Source organism: Balaenoptera ricei, chromosome 19 (assembly GCF_028023285.1).
Source record: "Balaenoptera ricei isolate mBalRic1 chromosome 19, mBalRic1.hap2, whole genome shotgun sequence".
NCBI lineage: Eukaryota > Metazoa > Chordata > Mammalia > Artiodactyla > Balaenopteridae > Balaenoptera > Balaenoptera ricei.
This window is the reverse complement of record NC_082657.1, coordinates 2,384,659-2,401,812: the sequence shown is the minus strand read 5'-3', so window position 1 is coordinate 2,401,812 and position 17,154 is coordinate 2,384,659. Positions and strand designations below refer to the sequence as shown.

The following is a 17,154-nucleotide window of genomic DNA, read 5'->3' as shown; positions in this document are numbered from 1 at the left end:
TTCTCAAACTCTTCCAAAAAATTGCAGAGGGAGGAACACTCCCAAATTCATTCTACAAAGCCACCATCACCCTGATACCAAAACTGGGAAAGGATATCACAAAAAAAGAAAATTATAGACCAATATCACTGATGAACATAGATGCAAAAATCCTGAAGAAAATACTAGCAAACAGAATCCAAAAACATATTAAAAGGATCATACACCATGATCAAGTGGGATTCATCCCAGGGATGCAAGGATTCTTCAATATATGCAAATCAATCAATGTGATACACCACATTAACAAATTAAGGAATAAAAACCATATGATCATCTCAATAGATGCAGAAAAACCTTTTGACAAAATTCAACACCTATTTATGATAAAAACTCTCCAGAAAATGGGCATAGAGGGAACCTACCTCAACATAATAAAGGCCATATATGACAAACCCACAGCAAGCATCATACTCAATGGTGAAAAACTGAATGAATTTCCACTAAGATCAGGAACAAGACAAGGATGTCCACTCTCGCCACTCTTAGTCAACATAGTTTTGGAAGTCCTAGCCAAAGCAATCAGAGAAGAAAAAGAAAAGGAATACAAATTGGAAAAGAAGTAAAACTGCCACTGTTTGCAGATGACATGATACTATACATAGAAAATTTTCTATACATAGAAAATCCTAAAGATGCCACCAGAAAACTGCTAGAACTAATCAATGAATTTGGTAAGGCTGCAGGATACAAAATTAATGCACAGAATCTCTGGTATTTCTATACCCCAACAACGAAAAATCAGAAAGAGAAATTAAGGAAACACTCCCATTTACCATTGCAACAAAAAGAATAAAATACCTAGGAATAAACCTGCATAAGGAGGTGAAAGATTTGTACTCAGAATAGTATAAAACACTGATGAAAGAAATAAAGAATGACATAAACAGATGGAGAAATATACCATGTTCTTGGATTGGAAGAATCAATATTGTGAAAATGACTATACTACCCAAAGCAATCTACAGATTCATTGCAATCCCCATCACACTACCAATGGCATTCTTCACAGAATTAGAACAAAAAATTTTACAATTCGTATGGAAACACAAAAGACCCTGAATAGCCAAAGCAATCTAGAGAAAGAAAAACGGAGCTGGAGGAATCAGGTTCCCCAACTTCAAACTATACCACAAAGCTACAGTAATCAAGACAGTATGGTACTGGCACAAAAACAAATATAGATCAATGGTACAGGATAGAAAGCCCAGAGATAAACCCACGCACATGTGGGCACCTAATTTATGACAAAGGAGGCAAGAATATACAATGGAGAAAAGACAGCCTCTTCAATAAGTGCTGGGAAAACTGTAGAGCTACATGTAAAAGAATGAAATTACTACCTAACACCATACGCAAAAATAAACTCCAAATGGATTAAAGACTGAAATGTAAGTCCAGACACTATAGAACTCTTAGAGGAAAACGTAGGAAAAACACTCTTTGACATAAACCACAGCAAGATCTTTTCAGACCCACCTCCTAGAGTAACGGAAATAAAAACAAAAATAAACAAATGGGATTTGATTAAACTTAAAAGCTTTTGCAGAGCAAAAGAAACCATAAACAAGACAAAAAGACAACCCTCAGAATGGGAGAAAATATTTGTAAATGAAACAAAGGATTAATCTCCAAAATATACAAACAGCTAATGGAGCTCAGTATCAAAAAACCCCAAACAATCCAGTTAAAAAATGGGCGGAAGACCTAAATAGACATTTCACCAAGGAAGACATACAGATGGCCAAGAGGCACATGAAAAGATACTCAACATCACTAATTATTAGAGAGATGCAAATCAAAACTACAATGAGGTATCATCTCACGCCGGTCAGAATGGCCATTATCAAAAAATGTAGAAACAATAAATGCTGGAAAGGGTGTGGTGAAAAGGGAACCCCCCTGCACTGTTGGTGGGAATGTAAATTGATACAGCCACTATGGAAAACAGTATGGCGGTTCCTTAAAAAACTAAAAATAGAACTACCATATGACCCAGCAATCCCACTACTGGGCATATACCCTGAGAAAACCATAATTCAAATAGACACATGTACCACAACATTCACTGCAGCACTATTTACAATAGCCAAGACATGGAACCAACCTAAATGTCCATTGACAGATGAATGGATAAAGAAGATGTGGCACATATATACAGTGGAATATTACTCCGCCATAAAAAGAAACGAAACTGAGTTATTTGTAGTGAGGTGGATGGACCTAGAGTCTGTCATACAGAGTGAAGTAAGTCAGAGAAAAACAAATACCGTATGCTAACACATATATGTGGAATCTAAAAAAAAAAAAGGTACTGATGAATCTAGTTGCAGGGCAGGAATAAAGAGATAGATATAGAAAAAGGACTTGAGGACATGGGATGAGAGGGTGAAGCTGGAGCTAAGTGAGAGTAGCATTGACATACATACACTACCACATGTAAAATAGTTGGCTGGTGGGAAGCAACAGGATAGCACAGGGAGATCGGCTCGGTGCTTTGTGACCACATAGAGGGGTAGGAAAAGGAGGATGGGAGGGAGGCTCAAGAGGGAGGGGATATGGGGACATGTGTATGCATATGGCTGATTCACTTTGTTGTGCAACAGAAACACAGTATTGTGAAGTAATTATACTCCAATAAAGATCTATATTAAAAAAAGTGCAATCACAAATATCTTCAATTCCAGTACACCACTGCAAAGTTCATTCTAGATTTCCACTTTTCTGTATTCAAACTCTGTTCTGTGATAGGAGGAAACATGTCTTCCACTGATACAATATATTTACTTACTTGCTTAGTCCTAGAATGCACAGAGCATCAGAATTGCTAACACACACCTATCCTTATTTGGGGAATATGGGGAGCCTTCTTTTTGTCTTTAGCTGAGGGTATACAGACCAAATACAGTGTTCACATCATCTTAGGAAGTTGACATCACTGTGATGGCTTGGTCTTCCTATCTTAGAAAAAGGGGTATCTTTGTGTTTGTTTAAGTCTACTTTGCGTCTTTCAAGAGTTTTCGGAAGATTATGTCATATAGGCTTTGCACATTTTTTGTTAAATTTATTCCTAAGTATTGTATCTTCTTTGTTGTCACTGGAAATGGGTTTTTTTCCCCTACCATTATGTCCTCTCTTAATTATTTGTGTTTACATCAGGTGTTTATTTCTCTGTATTAATTTTTCATCTTGCTACTTGACTGGATTCTTCTTTTGTTTTCATTGTCCTATTAAATCCCATTTTGCTGATGAGAAATCATGTCAAGCACCTCTTCCCATGCTTATTAGCTATGCTGAAGTCTTTTGAACATTATTTAAATATTGTGGAGGGAGGAATTTCTAAACTAGTGATGCCAGGAGCTGCAAAGTAGACCCAGTCTCTCTTATCACACCTTTCTCCTTCCGCAACTCTGCATCTCAGGATTCTGCCCTTTCAGGGAGAGATATTGGACAGAGAGGAAGGGCTGCCTCAGCCCTGATGGAGCATGAAGGTAATACATGTAAAGCACTCAGAACAGTAATTGTTGTTATGATCGTCATTATTATCAATGACCATTTTGAGGAACAGATGTGGAGACATCGCAGTAGGATCCCTCACAACTTGGAGAACCAATAGTGCTCATAAAAAGGTGTGATTGGGCACTGCTCTGTTTTGATGTTTTACAGGGTGGGTAGATTCAAGGCAATGACACCGATTTGAGGCTTTTTAAAAAATATATATATATATATATAGTTCCTTCTCAGCACTGCATTCACAGGTTCTTCAAAAGAGAAGCCCCATGAAGGGGAGCATGACCAGTGGACTTCTGGAAGGCATATCACACGTCAGTTATGATTTTTTTTTTCTGCAATGAGACCCTAGAGAATAAAGGTTAACTCTAACCCTAAAGAATAAAGTCATCTAGTAAAACGGAGATCCTCATGAATACTTCAGATTATCAAGTGCCCCGAGCTTTTAATCCCACGTCCAAGGACAAATTTTAAAAGAAGTGATTTTTCTTTTTTCCTTACTAGTTGGAGAACAGCTTCTGTTTCACATGCACACAAATTTAAACAAATATGTTTTCCTGTATTCTAGTAAATTATGAAATGCACTTACAAAAAGAGAAATCCATAATCCAGTTTTTTTTTAATCCAGTTTTTTTGGGGGGGGTATACAGTTTTCACATTTCATTGTACTTACATTTAAATTTCACCATTAAATACTGAGCATAAGTATATGCTGACCTTATATTCAGATTTTTTTGAAATGTAAAGATAAATGGACAGCTGGCTTTTAAAGATGTGATGTGTTAGACATTATAGAACATATTAAACAATTAGAGAATCCAGAAGGTGGTAAAATTCTGTCTATATACATTTACACATTTAACGGCCCAAGTAAACACTATACAGACAGGAAGACATATGTAAAGCTGTGTGTTGGAATCCATTCAGGATTGAACTGAGGTCCTGGGTTGCTGACAGTCTCCCCTTGTCTTCAGACTTCAGACAAACTAAGGAGTCTTTGTCAGTCCACAAAAACCACTGAATTGTACAAGATCCCTGTTTTTCAGGAGAAACAGTAGCAACAACATAGATTAAGGAATTGGCTTCTACCACTTTGCATGTGGGGGCCAGACTGAATTGAGCAGGGCTGGCTGGAGGCTGGAAATCCAGCTGGATATTGCAACTCGGGGCCAGGATCTGTCGATTAGAACTGCAGGCTGGAAACGCAGTCTAGAGGCAGAATGGTTCATGCTTTCCTCAAAAATCCTTGTTTTCCAAACAAGTTCCTGAAATGCTTTCCTCCAACAGGGCCCGCAGCCAGTTTTAACAATTTGGTTGATAATATAGGATAATTCTTCTTTTACCCAAAGAGTTGGTTTTCACTGTCTACACGTATGTACATGTATTTGGCAAAACACAAAAAACCAAAAAACAAACCTGGATCCTACAGTACACACCACAGTACCTATGTAGTACCTCCTTTTTTTCAGCCAAGAACTTTGCCCTTCTCCCTCAGGCCTTGTGAGTAAGAAAGTGTTTGCCATTTTAGCGATCAGTGACATTCCGAGATGTAGCCATAGACTTCTCCCAAGAAGAGTGGGGATTCCTGAACCCCGCTAAAGAGAGAACTGTACACAGCTGTGATGTCAGAGACTTACCAGAACCTGGTCTGGCTGAGTAAGTGCGTCCAGCCCTTAATTCGGCATCTGTTTTCTGCTGTATCTTCCTCCTTCTGTTGGAAATCTCTGGGGGACTATAGTGGCCTTTACTTCATTTTTTTGTTCCATGTTCCATGAAGAGTACAGTTAGAAATGGACAACTTCCTCTTTCCCATCCTTCAGAAACCTTTAAACTTTGGCCATTCTTTGTTGTTTGTTTTGTTTGGTTTTTTGTTTTCTAGGGTTTTTTGGGGCTGCGCTGCACAGCTTGTAGGATCTTAGTTCCCCCACCAGGAATCGAATCCACGCCTTCTGCAGTGGAAGCGCGGAGCCCTAACCACTGGACTGCCAGGGAAGTCCCTGGCCATTCTTACAAGGACTTTTATCCTGATTCCTGTGGTAGTGGCTGAATTCTTGGATAATGATGGCATGGCCAACTGCCATTTCTTTCTCTATCCAAAGGCATTTCCATTTCTGAGCCCGAAGTAGCTTTCCTCTTGGAGCAAGGCACACAGCCAGCCCTGGGTGATGAGGGCCGAGGAGGCAGGATCTCCACAGGCAGGAGAGTAGGGAACCAAGCAGAGGGAAGGACGTACATGCAAAAAGCCAGCTGCTCCCTGAGGTGACTGCAGTTTTAAGGTGTTTGGACATCTCCCTTCAGAGGGTCTTTGGTTTGAGCTCCCCAGTAGATCCAACTTTCATCCTCAGTGGTAAACCTACTCTCATATCTTTTTTTTTTCATATCTTTTAAAATAATTACCTCCAGCCTCCAAATGTGATTGTGTCCTGCCGACCCTCCCCCCACACACCCGTTTATGATCAGCTCTCCATCTTTACTCTCTGGATTGTTTTCACCACCTCATCCTTCATTCATTTCATAAGGCTGTTTTCTCAAAAACATTCCTCAAAGTTTCTGTTCTCTTTATCTTCCAGAAAGTTCTTACTCTGTCCTCCAATTAATTGAATAAATATATCCATCCAAGAGCTATTTCTTTTTTTTTTTTTTCAATAGCTATTTCATTAACAAACATATTCAATCTCTAATTCTGGCCAAGAATGGGGGTTTTCTAAGAGAATAGAACCCATCATGGAGTTTACTGTTTAACAAGGTGAATTAAGAGATGTTCTTAGAACAGGCACATGAAAAGATGCTCAACATTGCTAATCACTAGAGTGATGCAGATTAAAACTACAATGAGGTATCACCTCACACCGGTCAGAATGGCCATCATCAAAAGTCTACAAATAACAAATGCTGGAGAGGGTGTGGAGAAAAGGGAACCCTCCTACACTGTTGGTGGGAATGTAAATTGATGCAGCCACTAAGGAGAACGGTATGGAAGTTCCTTAAAAAACTAAAAACAGAGTTACCATATGATCCAGCAATCCCACTCCTGGGCATATATCCAGAGAAAACTATAATTCGAAAAGGTACATGTACCCCTATGTTCACAGCAGCACTATTTACAGTAGCCAAGACATGGAAGCAACCTAAATGTCCACTGACAGATGAATGGATAAAGAAGATGTGGTATATATGTACAATGGAATACTACTCAGGCATAAAAAAGAATGAAATAATGCCATTTGCAGCAACATAGATGGACCTACAGATTATCATACTAAGTGAAGTAAATCAGACAAAGACAAATATTATATTATGACATATGTGGAATCTGCAAAGTAGTACAAATGAACTTATTTACAAAACAGAAATACACTCACAGACATAAAAAACAAACTATGGTAACCAACGAGGAAAGTGGTGGGGGGGGGTGGGGGGGCACGGCATGAGGGATAAATTAGGAGTTTGGGTTCAACAGATACACACTACCATATATAAAATAGATAAACAACAAGGTCCTTACTTTATAGCATAGGGAACTATATTCAATATCTTGTAATACCTGTAATGGAAAATAATGTTTTAAAAGAATACAGATATATACATATATATGTATAACTGAATCACTTTGTTGCATACCTGAAACTCACACAATATTGTAAATCAACAATACTTCAATTTAAAAAAAAAGAGAGAGATGTTCTTAGATACCCTTGGCAAATTAGGATCCATGATTGGAGAATTTCAAACAGGGTGACCACTGCACACACACCAGAGCAGCAAAGGATCAACACGTCCAGGGTGGATGGTGCAGGGGTCTGGCCACCTGTGTGTGCGGCTCACTCATACTGTGTAGATCTGTTCAAGCCCAGTCCTGGGTGCACCTCTCGCATCTCATGGAAGATTGCTGCTGGGCCCACCCCACCTGAGAGCTGGTGGTGTGGACAGTACCCAGCTTGCATGGGCAGTTTGGGCCACGTGAACTCTTGATGTCTATCTTAGTCTGCTCGAGCTGCTATAATGGAAATACCACAGACCAGGTGGCTTAAACAACAAACCTTTACATTCACAGGTCTGGAGGCTGGGAAGTGCAAAATGAAGGTGCTGCCAGATTTGGTGTCTTGTGAGGGCCCACTTCCTGGTTCACAGATGACCATCTTCTCACTGTACCCTCAGGCGGTGGAAGGGGTCCCTTTTATGAGGACACTAATCCCATTCATGAGAGATCAACTTAAATAGCTACTTTAACTGGATATTTATTAATCAACTATTCTTCAGTTTTTAAAATTTAAAAGTTAAAATATAAAATGCATTTCAAATTAAAAATAATAATAATATATGGTGGTGATGGTTGCACAACATTAGAATGTACTTAATACCACTGAATTGTACACTTAAAATTGGTTAACATGGTAAATTTTATGTTTTGTGTATTTTTCCACAATAAAACAATTTTTAATTACAAAAAAGATAAAAATAAGAATAAGAATAAATGGGTATTTGTTTCCAGCTTTTTCTGTGAGTAGAGTATGACAATGAATGTCCTTGTACATATATCCTTAAGTACTAGAGCCTTTTTCTAAGGATAGATTCCCAGCAGTGGGAATATATACATTTATTTATATTAATATATTTATATATTCGTTTTCAGAGAGCGAGTCAACACGGGAGAGCAAGGAATTGTCTTTACGGAAGAGAATAAAAGAAGAAACATACCAACATGAAACAGCGACGTAAAAAACAAGCAGCGGTGTAGAAAATACAGAAAAACCTCCCGCACCGTGACGCACCTCATCGTCTGTCAGAAAATCCTTAGGGAAGAGAAACGCTGCCGGCGCCACGAGCGTGGGAAATCCTTCCGCCGATGCTCGACGGGCGTCCAGCATCCGAGGATCCACACGGGAGAGGGACCCTATCAGTGCGGCGAGTGCAGCAAAACCTTCCACCAGAGGACCCACCTCACCCAGCACCAGTGCTTCCACACGGGCGAGAAGCCCTACGCCTGCGGACAGGGCAGACGGGCCTTCAGCCAGATGACCCACCTGTCTCAGCATCAGAGCACCCACGGCAGAGGCGGCGAGTGCGGGAAGGCCTTCAGGCGCCCCTTGGCCCTGGTCGACCAGCAGAGAATCCACAGCGGGGAAAAGCCCTACGAGTGGAAGGCCTGCGGCAGAGCCTTCACCCCGAGCGCCCAGCTCATCAGGCACCGGAAGAGTCACTTCGGAGAAAAGCCCTACGGATGCAGCAAGTGTACGAAATCCTTCGTCCGTCCGTCTTCCCTGATGGAGCATCAGAGAATTCACACCGGAGAAAAGCCCTATCCGTGTGAGGACTGTGCACAGGGCCTTTACCTGGAGGTCCCCTTCCGTCCTTCACAGGAGCAGTCACATGGGAGAGACACCCTACGAATGTCACGTGTGTGGGAAGACCTTCTGTAGCCACTCTTCACTGGTTGAGCACGACAGGACTCACAGTGGAGTGAAGCCTTCTGGACGCCACACGTGTGGGAAGGCCTTTAACACCTCTGGACGCCACACGTGTGGGAAGGTCTTTAACACCTCCTCGACTCTGTCAGCATAAGAGAATTCATACCGGGGAAAAGCCCTTTGGTTGCCACGACTGTGGGACGTCCTTCAGCTGCACATCACACCTTACTCGACATCAGCGAATTCCTACGGGAGAACATTGACAAAAGCCAACGGGACTTGAAAATGTTACTATTCCAGTTATTTAAGCATCATTCCAGGTCTTGGGAACAAGCAGCCTCAATTGACTCTGACTCTCTAAAGCAGTTTATTCTCAAGGTCTCAAGAGCTCATTGAAAAATAGATAACCCACAAGGACCTACTGTATAGCACCAGGAACTGTACTCAATATTTTGTAATAATCTATAAGGGAAAAGAATCAGAAAAAGAATATATATATATATATATATATATATATATATATATATATATATATATATATATACACACACATACATATACATATATGTATATATATGTATAAGTGAATCACTGAAACTAACACAACATTGTAAATCAACTATACTTAAGTAAAAAATAAATTTTAAAAAAGCGCTAATTGAATGAATGGGATAGCAACGAACCCACTTCTGAAAAGGGAGAGGAAGCAAGGCAAGTTAAGAACAGACCGTGAAACCATTATCCTGTGATCTGGAGAGCTCTGGCCTCCCACTCCTACACAGATCCTACACTGCTGCCATCACTAATGAACAGCACTGCTGCACAAATGAAACTTTACTGGCCCTCAGTCTCTGTCACCTCACGTTTAACGCCCTGAAGCCAAGTTTAAAATGCAGGTGTCCTGACGGCCAAAGACGAGGCAAAGAGATCACCTCTTGGCTTTTGCTTCTGTTCTGATAAGAGAGACATATGCTACCAAGTTCAAACGCAATGGAGAACTCCCCTCAAATGGCGGGGCGGGGGGATGCGGCTTGGATGATGCACAGTGTGAAAAAACAAGCAGCCACGACTTAATGCTTTGCATCCTAAAAATGGCACCCAGGTTTGGTCCCATGTTTAGCTTTGAATTAGCCAACCAGCGTCCTTTCCTGAGTTTTCTTCCACACTTCCTACAACTGTTGTATTTTAAAGATCTCATCACTGCGTTTATCACCTTTGAACAAGAATCAAGAGACTGACACAAAGGAGCAGCACTAGGATATAAGGGGTATCGTCGATAGATGTTAGGGGATATTCCTAAACTTGAGCACATAGGACTTTTTTCTTGATTTTTCTCTTCAACGCATATATAAAAGCATTGACAAAATGCATGCGCCAGTTAGAGAAGAAAAACAAATACCCACATACTGACCAGTCAAGCCAAGATGGAGGATATTACCAGCACCTTCGAATCCATGGCGTGTTCTTGAAACGCAATTTCTTTCTCACCCTCAGTGCCTCAGGATAGCAGTTTACAAAGTCATGTTACAGTTCTTTGGCTTTTCATTATTGTTTTATCCCCTGTGGATGTAATCCTAAATGAAATGTCTATTTTCTCCTGGTTTTGAACTTTAAATAAAGGGAATTACACTGAATTCTTCCTGCAACTGAAACTGACCTTGAGATTCATGTACACGTTAAATGAGGTTCCCCTTTACCACAGTATAACCACACCGTACAAACACACCAGCACTTGTCTCTCCATCCCTTGGTTGATGAACACTTTTGCATGGGTGGTTTCTAAGTTTTTGCCGTTGCAAAAAGTCCACAGAGAATCTCCTCCATGGCTTCTGGCCCATTTACAAGACTTTCTCCAGGGGAGAGGTCTAGCTGTGGACTTCCAGATTCTGCACACATTCACTAAGAAGTTTTCCAGGTCCTTGTACCACTCTGTGAGTTATATTAATCCGTAGCAAGATTTCTGCAATGGAAACAGTTCCTAGAGCTGGATGCATTCTAACAAATCCACGTGGCTTCAGATGACAGTAAAGGAGGCCTTGGTGAGACCCAACACTCACATTTTGTGGTTTGGTGCAAACTTTCCTTGTCCTCAGATACTTCTCAGGTGTTGCTTTAGGTGCCATTAAGATAGATAAATAAGTTACCACATACACCCCCAACCTTGTGATTTCAATATCATGATGCTGCCTTACTTTCTCTTGATGACAAGACTCATCCAAATAGCAAGCAGTCATGTAATTTAAATTTTGTGCAAAGGGCAGAGAATTGGGTTTCACAGAGTTTAAATTGCACATACAACTCCAGAGTACAATGTACTGAGTGGTACAAGAAAATGAACCATGTCTAAGAAGGGAAAGGATTCACTACTGAATGATTTTGAGATTCAGAAAAGTTCTCAGAGAAATGTTTCAGCGCTAGGCTTTGAAAAATAAACAGGAGTTTTCAGAGGCAAGTTGAATAAGTACATTCAAGTCAAGGGGAAAGGACTGCAAACTCAAGAAAATCAAGATAACTGAGTTTAGCTCCCCCAGAAATTGTAGGTTAAATTTAATCCTGTCAAGCCATGTGCCTTGCCCCACCATCTCTGCTTCACTTTTCTCTATGGCCCTTAGTTTGCTAATTTATTATACTACTTTTTTTTTTTTTGGCTGCGCCATGTGGCTTGTGGGATCTTAGTTCCCCCACCAGGGATCAAACCCAGGCCCTCAACGGTGAAAGCACAGAGTCTTAACCACTGGACCGCCAGGGAATTCCCCATATTTATTTTTTTAATGTGCATCTTTCCAGTGTCAGAATGTAATCTCCATGAGGGAAAGAATTTTCTCCAGTCCCTAGAAAGGTGCCTTAGATGTTGTAGGTCATTAATAGATATTTATCAGTAAATCAGTGAATGCAGGGAGGGCCTTATTAATTCATTGACTTGAACTCGGGATCTTAATGCAGTTCTGCTGAAGGAATCTCATAAGCCTTAGGGCTGTGATGGCTGTAACCCAAAATCAGACAGTGGTCCCATGGTTTGCCTAGCTACACTGATAATTAAATGTATACCCTTTCTGGGTGGCTTGTGTGATACAGAGGGCATTAAATGAAAAAGACTGAGATTGTTATTGGAATAAGGACGTCTGTCAGGATTCAGGATCTAGAGAGTTTTCAACTACAATGTTTAACTGGTCTTTATCTGGAGGAACCCTGCCTCTCCTAGCCCATCCACTGCTTGCCTGACTGGTAACCAGAATCTGATTATAATACTGCCCAGAGTTTGAATCGTGGAAGGATAATAGGAAGATATGAAAGACACTCAGGAATCATTCAAAGCATTCACTAAGATTTCTCAACCTAGTCAAGGAAATGCTTGTGGATATGGATTTTTGGAGGTACTTATCCAAACAAAGTAGATCAAAATTCTGCTTTAGCAAAATGTATTGATGTGGATTAAATCAGGAGAGGTTATTACAATTTCTGGAGTGACTGGCGTAGACCTGTACTCAATAATCTATAGGATATTAAATGACATCTTCATGACAGAAATCCATTTGTACAGGACCTGAAAGTATTGGGTAAACTGCAGTGCCAGAGTGGATGACCCAGCAGAACTTCTGTGGACCTTTGCACGAAGCAACACCAGATTCTTTAAAAAGCTCTTTCTTGCAAAGCGGAACTTTTTGAAAAGAGATCTCCGATCTCAGATACCCTCTTTGGGTAGAGATTACTTCTCTGCACTACTCAAGTTTGATGCAGGCTGGCAATTGACTACATACACCCTTGTAACCAAGACCCAAATCAAGATACATTTTCATCGCCCTCAGAGGAAACCACTTTGTTGTTTAGACTTCTTTTTCTTCCTTTCCCCTCACTTCTTCCAATAATGGAATCAGGCTGCATAAATTTTTGGTTTGTTTGTTTTGGTGTATCTGGCTTCCCGCACTCAATATAATCTTTTTGAGATTCACCGATGTATCTTTCAGTAGTTTATTCTCTGCTGAGTAGTATTCCATGGTGTTAATAAACCATAATGTATTGTTTATCCATTCTCCTGTTGACACATATCTGGGTTGCTTCTGGATGTTTGAATTATGAGTAAAGCTCCTATGAACATTCTTGTATATAACTTTCTGTGAACACAAAATAATGACGCTGAAACACTGAAGTTTCTCGACCTTGGCACTATTGTCACTTGGCACTATTGTCATTTTGAGCCGGATACGTTTTATCGGTGTTTTGGGAAGGGGGCTGCCCTGTGCACTGTAGGATGTTTAGCAGCATCCCAGGTCTCTAATCACTAGGTGCTAGGAGCCCTTCTTCCCCAAGTTGACAACCAAAAATGTCTCCAGACGTTGCCAGATGTCCCCTGAGAGGGGGCAAAATCACCCCAGTTGGGAGAACCAGTGGGACAGTGGTTACACTTGGGGAGGTGACGATGTTTGGAAGGGACAACAGAGGATTCAAAGGTGCTGGTAATGTTCTTTTTGTTATTCAGGGTGCTGCCTACATGGGCAGGTTGACTTGTGAAAATTCATCAAACCGTTTACTTACGATTTCTACCTTGTTTTGGTGTGTACACTAAAATAAACATTTATAAAAAGTAGTGCACTGGGAATTCCCTGGCCGTCCAGTGGTTAGCACTCTGAGCTTTCACTGCCAAGGGCGCGGGTTCAATTCCTGGTTGGGGAACTAAGATCCCACCAGCCGCGCAGCATGGCCAAAAAAAAAAGTAGTGCACTCATTCATACTGAAGATTTCTTAAATATCTGAGATTAAGCCTCATTACCAAGGGTAAGAAGAGGAGCCTCCACTGTTTTTTGTTCTAGAAAAGAGAAAAGAGCTTCCATGTCCCAATTTCAATTCTCATATTTTAAAGTGCTATATGGCTATCGTTGAGAACTTTGATGGTGCAAGTACATGACAGGAGGGAAACAAAGGCCATCTGTGATCTCATAACTGAAAGAGAGCTACTTTTCATATTTTGATGCAAAACTTAGATACATTTTTACACCCACACCTCTCTTTCACATTGTCTATATGTATGAATGTGTAATGTGCAAAACTGGCCACGAGGTGGGGCCCAGATATTTGGTCAAACATTATTCTGGGTGTTTCTGTGAGGGTGTTTTTGGATGGGATTAACATTTTAGAAAATTAAAAAAATTTTTTCTTTGGCTGTGCTGCACAGCATGCGGGATCTTAGTTCCCCAACCAGGGATCAAACCCATCCCCCTGCAGTGGAAGTGTGGAATCTCAACCACTGGACCGCCAGGGAAGTCCCGTGGGATTAACATTAAAATTGGTGGAAGGACTTCCCTGGTGGCGCAGTGGTTAAAAATCAGCCTGCCAATGCAGGGGACACGTGTTCAAGCCCTGGTCCTGGAAGATCCCACATGCCTCAGAGCAATTAAGCCTGTGTGCCACAACTACTGAGCCTGTGCTCTAGAGACCACGAGCCACGACTACTGAGCCTTCATGCCACAACTACTGAAGCCCGCGTGCCTAGAGCCCGTGCTCCACAACAAGAGAAGTCACCGCCATGAGAAGCCCGTGCACTGCAACGAAGAGTAGCCCCCGCTCGCCGCAACCAGAGAAATCCTGCGCGCAGCAAGGAAGACCCGACGCAGCCAAAAATAAATAAATAATAAATAAATAAATTTATGTTAAAAAAAAATCATGCTTTAAAATTGGTGGACTTTGAGTAAGCAGATCATCCTCCATAATAAGGCCTGAATACAACAAGAAGACCAGCCTCCCCTGAGCAAGAGAGAATTCTCTCACGGTGGCCTTTGGACTTCCTCCGAAACATCAGCTCTTCCTGGCTCTACAGCAGATGGCCTTCAGGCTGGAGCTGAAACATCAGTGTTCCTGGGTCTCAAGCCTGCCAGCCCACCCTGCAGAGTTTGGATTAGTCAACCTCTGTAATCAAGTGAACCAATTCCTTACAACACATCTCTATGTCTGTATACATCCTATTGACTCTGTTTCTCTGGAGAAAAACCTGACTAATACAAAGTGACTGCCTATCTGTGTTTCTAGCTTGACCATGAACTCCTTATGGGCTGACACTCTATTTTATTGGTTTCTAAACTCTCAGGATCCAACATGTGCCTAGAGAATATTTGTTGACTAGAGTTAAACTGACAGTATTTTAAAACCATGAAGGACTTCCCTGGTGGTCCAGTGGTTAAGATTTAGCCTTCCAATGCAGGGGGTGCGGGTTCGATCCCTGGTTGGGGAGCTAAGATCCCACATGCCTTGCGGCCAAAAAACTAAAACATAAAACAGAAGCAATATTATAACAAATTCAATAAAGACTTTAAAAATGGTCCAAATCAAAAAAAATCTTTAAAAAAAATAATAAAATAAAACCATGAATATCTCATCTTCCTGGAGTATTAAGTGGGACCCCCATCTGCACTGGACACAATCTCAGTAGAGATTTTATAGGAAGTATTGTTTTTTTAAATAAATGATGATAATTTTTAAAAAACGTTTATTTATTTATTAGGTTGCACCGGGTCTTAGTTGCGGCACGCTGGCTCCTTAGTTGCAGCATGTGAACTCTTAGTTGCAGCATGCATGTGGGATCTATTTTCCTGACCTGGGATCGAACCAGGGCCCCCGGTATTGGGAGCGTGGAGTCTTATCCACTGTGCCACCAGGGAGGTCCCCAGGAACTATTGTTTTACATGAAATATATTTTCTGGTTCTTAGGGAGGGGAAAGTCCTTATCTAAGATCCCAGGATTATTTTAACAGTCGTAAGCTTTGTTTTGCATCAATTTGCATATCGTATCTCTTAAAATGTGAGACAACTAGTGTGACCTATTTCTCCCTGTCTTAGCCAACTGCTGTGATTTTTAAAGTATGTAAAAATTACAACAAGGTCCTACTGTATAGCACAGGGAACTATATTCAATATCCTGTAATAAACCATAATGTAAAAGGATATGAAAAAGAATACATATATACATAATATATATACATATCTGAATCACTTTGCTGTACACCAGAAACTAATGCAACATTGTAAATCAACTATACTCCAAAAAAATAATTTAAAAAGTAAAGTATGTAACAATTACTAATAAAATCAGTTGCCCTTTCTTCTCTCACCTGTTTGGGTAGAAAGTAGGCCGTTGCTCCTCTAGATTCTTAGTGTTTTGTGAGGCCTGGTCCTTAGAGTGTTGTCTAAGGCAGGCTGATGGCTTTTCATTTGGCCTGTTCTGCTACCTGACCTTTATTCTCCCTCTTTGAGGTTGTCATCGGTCCGGAGAGCTGCCACCATCAGCAGGTACCATTAGCCTTCTTCTTGGCCGAAATATCAACAAATCGGGTCCAGGAGTTTCAGAGGAACCTCTGTGACAAAAGGCCCCTAGAGCTAGTGCATCTTTAGGAGACAGAGATAGGGATAGAATTTCCCAGAAAGGGTGACTGTCACCCCTTCGTGTAAAACTGAGATGACGCCAGGGCCGGGTCGGCTACACCCCTGAATATACTATGTTCATTTGGCCAGCGAAGCCGGTGGGGTCCCTTGCTTGCTATTCATTCGTCGACTTGCTCAGGCCTGCGGATATCAGGGGGAGACTCACGAGGCCTCCAAAAGAGAAATCTCAGCTTCCAGGACATAGAGCCGTTGCACCTGGGGCCTCTGTCCGGAAGGTGGCGCTGCCGTACTGCGAAACAGACAGCGTTTCCCACGGTGATTTTTTTTTTTTTTTTTTTTTTTTTAAACTGATGCGTTCTTTTTTTTTTTTTCCTTTAGGAACCTCTGTCTCCCAACTGCCAAGGCTCACTTTGATGACGTCAACAACGTGGATATTCTAAATTCTGAGTCCACCAAACACAGTGTTGGGTGGAAAAATCCTACTCTCGCCTGTGTATCTCATCACTGGTTTCCTTCTCTAAGATAATCATAGTTCTACCAGAGTTCTCCTAAGGGCCTCACACCCAAAGTATTATATCAAAGAACTACAATGCCTTTTATGTTTCTGCCTGTTTTCCCAACAACCTGCCAATCCTAGATCCAGGAGTCTTATGCATCTCTGATGACAGTGAATTCCAAACATGGCTGTAAATCTGAATCACCTGACCAGAGGGTTAGTTTAATTTTGATATTTTCTTACTCAATAATTTTAATTTTCTAGTGATTCAAATAAAACAAGAACATATTACTTTATGAAAGAACAAAAAATATATATATAGATCAGTGT

General features: G+C 41.0%; 2 protein-coding genes across 2 annotated transcripts in view; one reads left to right on the top strand and one right to left on the bottom strand.

The window, feature by feature from the left end:
* Positions 1-9,161, top strand: part of LOC132353894 (zinc finger protein 420-like) — a 52,676-nt gene extending 43,515 nt beyond the window's left edge. Inside the window, 2 exon segments of the mRNA XM_059905386.1 lie at positions 8,337-8,870; positions 8,872-9,161. Coding sequence (XP_059761369.1) covers positions 8,337-8,870; positions 8,872-9,111 — 774 coding nt within the window. The 3' untranslated portion in view covers positions 9,112-9,161.
* SMIM17 (small integral membrane protein 17) overlaps positions 9,096-17,154 on the bottom strand; it is a 57,460-nt gene continuing 49,401 nt past the window's right edge. Inside the window, exon 3 of the mRNA XM_059904465.1 lies at positions 9,096-9,203. Coding sequence (XP_059760448.1) covers positions 9,183-9,203 — 21 coding nt within the window. The 3' untranslated portion in view covers positions 9,096-9,182. The remainder of the gene's footprint in view (positions 9,204-17,154) is intronic.